A 7723-nucleotide genomic window follows, 5' to 3' on the forward strand; every position below is an offset into this window, starting at 1 on the left:
TTTATTTTAGTTGGGTTTGCATAGACATATTGTATACACCTTCTGATTTGGATACATATGGTTGTGCACATAACAATCTTGTTGATGCTGAATTTGGATTTCATTATGCAGGAGTGTTGACTTATGCAAGGTTGAGCATTTGAATCTCCACGTGCACTGGTCATTAACACACACAAGCGAGTACCTAAAATGAGTAAAATCACAAATTAAATATACAACACAAAACATACGTATATAAAAAAAATTGAACTCATTTTTCTAAAAACAACATATTTTATATGTTGTCGGCAACTCTATCACAACCTACTGATCTTAAGTTTATTAGTAGTAGACATTAAACATATTCTATGCAGTAGACTTTATGTATACATGAAAGTATTCTTAAGTTATTTTATTACAAAAGTATACATCCACTTTACATCAACTGATTGAAGACAAAATACTAAACTCAGTTGATGTATACTTTTATTTAATTATAAAAGAATACATTAATTAAATGTATACATCAAATATTCTCTTCAGACAACTACATGTATACATAAACTATTCTTGAAGAAAGAAAAAAACTTATGTTTTATTTTATACATCAAATGTATAAATAAAATATTCTCTGTAATCAAAATAGGTAACGATGTCATCTTTTGCTCCTGATCTACAGTGTTTTGTCTATGAACTGATGAGAAGATCTTTATCGCTTCACTTTTCTACAGACCCACTAATCCCATTACGTAGAGTTTAGAGAATATGGGGGGTTTTAAGAGTTGAGCCACAAACACAACTCTCTGTATTTATTGGATTTTAAAATCGGTTAATATTCTTTAAGATATATACACGTACACATTAAATAAGGGGAAAGAAAAAATTGCATCCCTGATTTGGAGGCTCCTCATTCCTTAATTGGCCACTTAGTGCCAATACTTTTAGGCCTAAATTATGCTAACAGTTTTTTCGTTAAAATGATGCCAATAATATCTAAGGGGTCGTTTGGTTTGCACGCAAGTTATGATGGGATTAATTATGTTGGTATAAGTTATACTGGGAGTATTTATGTTGGGATTATTTATCCTGATATTATTTCTTATTAATTGTTTGATTTGTTGTATTAAAAGTAACATGTATTGCATAACTTTTAAGAAAACGTTGTTTGTTTACAAAAATACCCTCCACTTTATGTAGTAGAAAAAGGGTTTTGAGAACCTTAGGGCTATTTTAGTCAATTTTACTATTTTATCTTGGGATAAGTTATCCCAGGATTACTATTCCACCCTCTGATGGGTATAAGTTATCCCAGCACTATTTTGTAATCCTGGGATAACTTATCCCGCAATTAGTAACCAAACAAAGGATAAAATGGTACTAAATTTTTATCCCATCACTATTTTTATTTACGGAAAAGGGCCAAATTTACCCCTGAACTTTGGGAAATAGTTCATCCATACCCTTCGTTATACTATAGGGTCAATTATACCCTTACCGTTATACTATGGGGTCAATTTTACCCTTAACCCAAACAGACTGCCATGTGGCATCATCCTAGACGCCCAATCCATTTTCCCCCCAGAAAAATATTTACTCACCAATTTTAACACAACCCAATCCGAATATAATATTTTCACCCAAAATTATTATGACCCAACCGTATACCCCTTATTCAAATAGCCATACATTATCACCTACATTCTCTCTCCCTCTAAACTATACCATCTCCGACCTCTCTCCCCACAGTAAATCGCCGCCGCCGACCTCATAAAACAAAAACATGTTAATTCATTTTAGTTAAAGCTGAACATGTTTTATGTTATAAATTCATAGAAGCTGACAAGTCCAGCACATCACTCAAATTAAAAACAATATTTCCTTTTCTCCAGTAATACAAATTACTAATAGATCTACTCTTACTCAAAGATATATGTTCTTTTTTCTTTAAAACACCTACAGTACGAGTGATGCATAATGGGATTGATGTTGAAGTCTTCTTTTGATTCCTTCCAGCATTCAATAAGGGTTATTTGAATAAGGGGGTATACGATTAGGTCATAATAATTTTGGGTGAAAATATTATATCCGGGTCGGGTTAAATTTGGTCGGTAAATAATTATTTGGGGTGGGAGGGATGGGCTGGCGTCTAGACGATGTCACATGACAGTCCGTTTGGGTTAAGACTATAATTGACATCATAATACAACGATAAGGGTATAATTGAACCTATAGTATAACGAAAGTTTTGAATGAACTATTTTTCAAAGTTGAGAAGTAATTTTGGCCCTATTCCGTTTTATTTATCCATCATACCAAACCATTCCCTAATAGTTATATTAAAACGTCAGATTCCCCCAAATTGTGAATAAAACTGACAATGGGTGTGTAATTCTTTAACCCGAACCGTCAGTTACATTACATCCCCTAAATTAGAGATGGGTTAAAAAAGCTGCAACTCTTTATGTAAGCCGGTGCCCAGTGGTGCACTCCCACTCCAGTCTTTTTCTTTTCATTTTTTTTTCCGACTTTACAGCCTTTTCAGATATTTTTACGATTTTATTATTTTGCATCAGGGGGTTCTCTTTTTCCATTCATAAGCGACTTCCATAAAAATATTCAAAAGAAAAAATAATGATAGTTAAAAGTAGGTGTGTCAGTGTTTTCAAAAAACCGATTTAATTGATTGAACCGTTCCGTATCGAATTGATATTTAAATTTTTTTAATAAAATCAACATGTTATATAAATTTATAACTGTATCGAATAATTAAGCTGATTTTTTATTTTATAAACTAAATTGAAAAATACTGAATCGTACAGAATAAGTTTATATGTGTAAAATATATTATATCTATTAAATTAAATAGAATAAAGTATCAAATTTTCGCCTTGGATATGGGATGACGAAAACGATATAAGCCAGCAACATAATTAACCCCTTAATTTTTAATTCTGAAATCTATTATACTACTATTGAAATTAAATTAGTTCTAGCATCTCGAGTATTAACTAGCTTGTAAGCTATAAGATATTTCAATGATCTTGGATATTAAGCTACAAACTATTAGATATATTTCCTTTTAAATGATTTTAAATTTCTCTTATTGGATACTTAATTTTAAAAGACTCAGTTCTTGAGTCCATCTTGATTGATTTTTTCCGCTCGTGCGAGCTAAATTATACTTTTTGTCTTTGCTTAACATTTTTTTACACTACTGTAAAATAGTGGGATTAATCTTTATTCTTATCGTCTTTCATGTTTTCTTAATTTACCACCTTTTAAACAGTAAAAATATCGAGAGTTGTTTCCAAAATCCTATAGAAGTATGTATAATATCATGTCTTTAACTTTTACTAGTGACTATAACGTGATGTTCTATTTAAAAAAAAAAAAAACCAAAAATTAACTGAATTATACCGATACCGAAGATGAACTGAGATGATGGGACGATTTTAAAAAATTTAATTTTAGTTCTACAAAATGAATAACTGAAAATTGGTATGGTATAAATTTTATAAAATAATTGTCAGAACCGTACCATTGACACCCCTAGTAAAAGAACACGTGCTATAATAAATGTTTAAGTTCTATATATTAACAGTATAAGAAATATTTACATTAAAAAAAAAAAAGAGCAGGGTGCCAAAAAATATTTATAATTTTTTTATTAATTATAATTTAGAAATAATTAATATATTATTATAAATTAAAATTCACCAATAATATATAACTACAAATTCCAGGCAGGCTCTCCCTTGAACGACAAAAGAATAGAACTTTAACAATTGTTTTAGCACACTTTACAACGGTGTTTTTGTCAGTCCCATTTTGACTCCCAGAATTTAAAAAATTCACACTCCTTCCAGAGAAATTTTGTGGCCATGAGCGTGAGGATCAAAGACTACCAATTAACTTTCAACAGTCACAAACTCTACGATGTTTGTTTAAACGATACCGAAATCGAAACAGTCGTTACACGTGATCCCGGCAAGGTATGTTCATGGATCGACAACACTGAAATCCAAAACCAATGTCGTCTCCACCGTTTGATCGTTGGAATCGACGTCGAGTGGCGTCCGAATTTCAACCCGGGCGCCGGACGAAACCCCGTCGCAACACTCCAATTGTCAGTAGGAAAAACCTGTCTTATCTACCAAATTATTCACGCTCCTAATATTCCCTGGCGACTACGTAATTTCCTCAACAATGATGATTACAGGTACAGGTGGCAAATTAGCAGCTTGGGTTGAATTTGGGCCGCTCAAAATAGGTTAAATGTTACTTGGGCGGGTTAAAACCTAACCCACTCAATTGCTCTATTTGTTCTTTTATACTCGCTGCATCTATTTTTACTTGTGTTGGTAGGCCTATTATGGAGTTAAAAATAGAATGACAATCATCATTTGAATATAAGAAATGCAATGTTTTGGGAAATACATTGATAAGTGATTATGGTAAATAATAAGGGTAAATTAATTAGGAACTAAGTCTGTCTTGGTTTTCTAAACTGGACAAGTAAAAGAGGACATCTAAGAGTAATTGTTTTAGTACCTAATTTTTTTTTTTTTATTATGATTAATATATAACATATCAAATACAAAAAAAATGTCTTTTTGAGAATAGTTTGACAACATTTTCCATGGATAAATCAGCCCAAATTTTGATGGACTGAAATGGGTTGAGCTAATAAATGGGCGGGTCAAATAACCAATCCAAACATGAGCGGGTTGGACATGTTATTATTTTATGGGCTAATTTTGTCACCTGTATTTACAGGTTTGTTGGAGTTGGTATTGAGATTGACGCGAAGAAGTTGTGGGATGATTACGGGCTTGAAGTGTTGAATAAGGTTGATCTAAGGGAGTGGGCGGCGGAGGAGCTCGATAATGAGAATCTTTGTAATGCTGGGCTTAGAGATTTGGTGAAGGAAATTGTTGGAACAGAGATTTACAAGCCAAAGAATGTGACTTTGAGTGCTTGGGATCAACGCTGGCTTAGCCATGAACAGATATGTTATGCTTGTCTTGATGCTTATCTTTCTTTTGAAGTTGGGAGGCTCTTAAGTTCGTGGTATAATTAGAATATTATGTTTATTGTTACTACTACTACTACTATTAGTCGATATGCTAGCAGCCTACCCTTGTTTACTTATGCTCTGTTTGGATGGTTATCGTATTATAGCGTATTGTGTTGTATTATATCATATCGTACTGTATTGTTTGATGTATAATATTTGGATAGATTGTATGTTTTCCGTCGTTACATAGTGTCACATGTCGGCAATTTGAAGGATAAACCTACTAGAAAGGTTGTGTAAGGGGTTGAGCGTAGGCTAAAATGAGGAGAAAAAAAATGTGATCACACCAAATCGATTGTTTTACATAACGATGAATTTAATAATACGATACAATAAAATTTAAATAACAATCAAAACAAACATTTTTTATTTAAACTAACAACATGATATAATACAATGGGTAATAACCATCCAAACAAGCTGTTATATCATCATAGGTTGTTATTATTAATGTGTGCATTCCATTGTCGCGTATGTTCCTTTTTTTTTAACCAACTGTGACTGCTTACGTTCTTCTTTTTCTATTGTTCGTTGATTCCAATTTACATGTTGCTTTTAGAAGAGGTCTTTGTTTTTCATTCTTCTTATCAGACTTTTGCAATTTATAATTTCTCTGTTAAGGATTCTCAATATCATAAATTGGACAATTACTACATACTTGACCAAGTACCACCGTCCAATTCCTAAACAACTTATATGTAAAGCCCCATAAACTTTATGTTGAAAATAGTAAATTCTTATGTTTTTTAGTTGTCCTAGGTGCATGATCTTTTTTATTGACTAGGTGACCTTTATGGTATCAACGTGGTTAGATTTAAGTGTGATAATATGTATTGAGTAGAGTTTTTCTAATGATATGAAATGAACTTAGGGTATATTTCCCTCTTCAATCCTCCTTGTGCCCTAATGAATACTGCGAGAAGCCCTTGCGACCGCAGGTCCATAACGATAGGTCAAGTGTATGGGAATGAAATAAGAGAAATAGAGGTACCCATGAGGCTCGCTATTGCGCCAGCTAGGTCAAAGGGCCGGGCATGATCACGAGCCTAAGTGAGGAGTCCAAACTATATTATGAGTGGTAGGTTGGGGAAAGAAATTATTGTGATTTTTGAGCTAGGGCTTGGAGAGATGAAGGGATTTCCGGCAAGGGAACTTCCTATTATAAAAGGGAGCTTTTTCTACTTGACATTTTGCTATGATTATACTCAATAAGCTAGCCCTAATGATAATATTTTCGGATTTCCATAGAATCTATTCTTCTCAAAATCTACGAAGTAGGCAAAATTTGGAGTTAAACTTCAAAGAGGTAATATCACCTCTTCTCACTCATTTGTTGTGTGTAAATGTGAATATGTTTATGGTTTTACTAAGATTTGGATGAACGCTAGTGAGTGATAATGGTGGAAGTTTGGTGGTTGAAGAAGATGATGAACAATATTAATGACATAACCTGATACTATCTTCATTCTATCTAGTTTGTTCAAATGCTATACACGTCGAGACGGATTGGCATGACTTGGGACTATCTTTATTCTAGTGTTCACTAAGTCATAACGGTATTATCTTCATTCTACCTTCTTGTTCAATTGTTCACAAGTTATGACGGATTGTCATAACTTAATAGTATCTTTCTTCTACCAATCTCCTTCGATTGTCCACCAGTCACGACGGATTAACATATCATGACTTAGTACTATTTTTATTCTACCATGTCAAGTTTTGTTTCGTGTTAAAAAAATATGCCAACCACTAATTGTTTCATGTTTAAACATATGCTTGTTATGGATGAATCTTTCCAAATCTCTGGACTACGTAACTTTGTAAATTTGAGTGTTTCCAAAGGGACGTTATTCAAATATAGTGATGGAGAAGTTTAATTCTTGAAATTTATGGCTGAGAGGCACTTGATAGGCAGTTCAGTTGTCCTCAAATTGCAGTTGGTTAGATCAAACATCTCCAGCAAATAAATTACAAGCAGTTGAATTTTAGATCTGTAGACTATTATTGGAATACTGTTTAGAAATTTCTTTAAGTACACTATTACTCCCTCCGGTTCAAAATAAATGTCTGCTTAGCATTTTTATTTTAGTTCAAAATAAGTGTCTACTTATATAATCAAGAAGAAATTAATTTTATTTTTCTAAATTTGCTATTGTTAAGTGCTAAGTGATTAGATCCCAATGTGTAAGTCAATAGTAACATGCAACTTTTAATTAAGGATAGTTTAGTTAAAATACCTATTTTGTCTAGAAGTTAGTGTTTGGGGGAAACAAAGTCTTTGAGTTATAGCTATATTCCACTTTTGATCCATGGGTAATTCAACTGAGCATATTTAGCCTTCAATTAATATAAATGTCTGATTTTAATCTCTCAAAACTAATGAAAGTTAAAAACTTAACGGATTCGATATTTTTATTATTTGAAAATTAAAACGCAAAACAAAAGAGAAGGTTAGCAAAGGCCAGGCTGCCATTGACAAGTATTGAATAAAATGTCATCACTGTCAACTCGTTCTTTTCAATTGGTCCATAAAAGTCTCTTCCCCACCTCTTTCTATTCATTCCTTCGATTTTCTAATTTATTATCCTTTCTTGATAGGTTAGATCCACCAAAGAAAGCACAAATAAGAATAATTTTAATATGTAAGGATGATGAAGCTTCGATTTT

The 7723-nt window shown here is 32.5% G+C and overlaps 1 protein-coding gene across 1 annotated transcript; it reads left to right on the forward strand.

Annotated features, from left to right (window-relative positions):
- Nucleotides 1–3750: 3750 nt before the first annotated feature.
- LOC132615709 (3'-5' exonuclease-like) lies at nucleotides 3751–5239 on the forward strand. Its single transcript, XM_060330314.1, has 2 exons — nucleotides 3751–4198; nucleotides 4756–5239. Exons 1-2 carry the CDS (start codon nucleotides 3861–3863, stop codon nucleotides 5057–5059), a joined length of 642 nt encoding a protein of 213 aa, XP_060186297.1. The 5' UTR covers nucleotides 3751–3860; the 3' UTR covers nucleotides 5060–5239.
- Nucleotides 5240–7723: the final 2484 nt, after the last annotated feature.

This window comes from Lycium barbarum, chromosome 10, assembly GCF_019175385.1.
Source record: "Lycium barbarum isolate Lr01 chromosome 10, ASM1917538v2, whole genome shotgun sequence".
Classification (NCBI taxonomy): Eukaryota; Viridiplantae; Streptophyta; class Magnoliopsida; order Solanales; family Solanaceae; genus Lycium; species Lycium barbarum.

What these genes read in the sequence shown, in the direction of transcription:
- LOC132615709 (XM_060330314.1), top strand. Translation starts at nt 3,861, where the DNA reads ATGAGCGTGAGGATCAAAGACTACCAATTAACTTTCAACAGTCACAAA. An exon ending in CTCAACAATGATGATTACAG is followed by an intron (nt 4,199 to 4,755) that starts GTACAGGTGGCA and finishes CTGTATTTACAG; the next exon opens with GTTTGTTGGAGTTGGTATTG.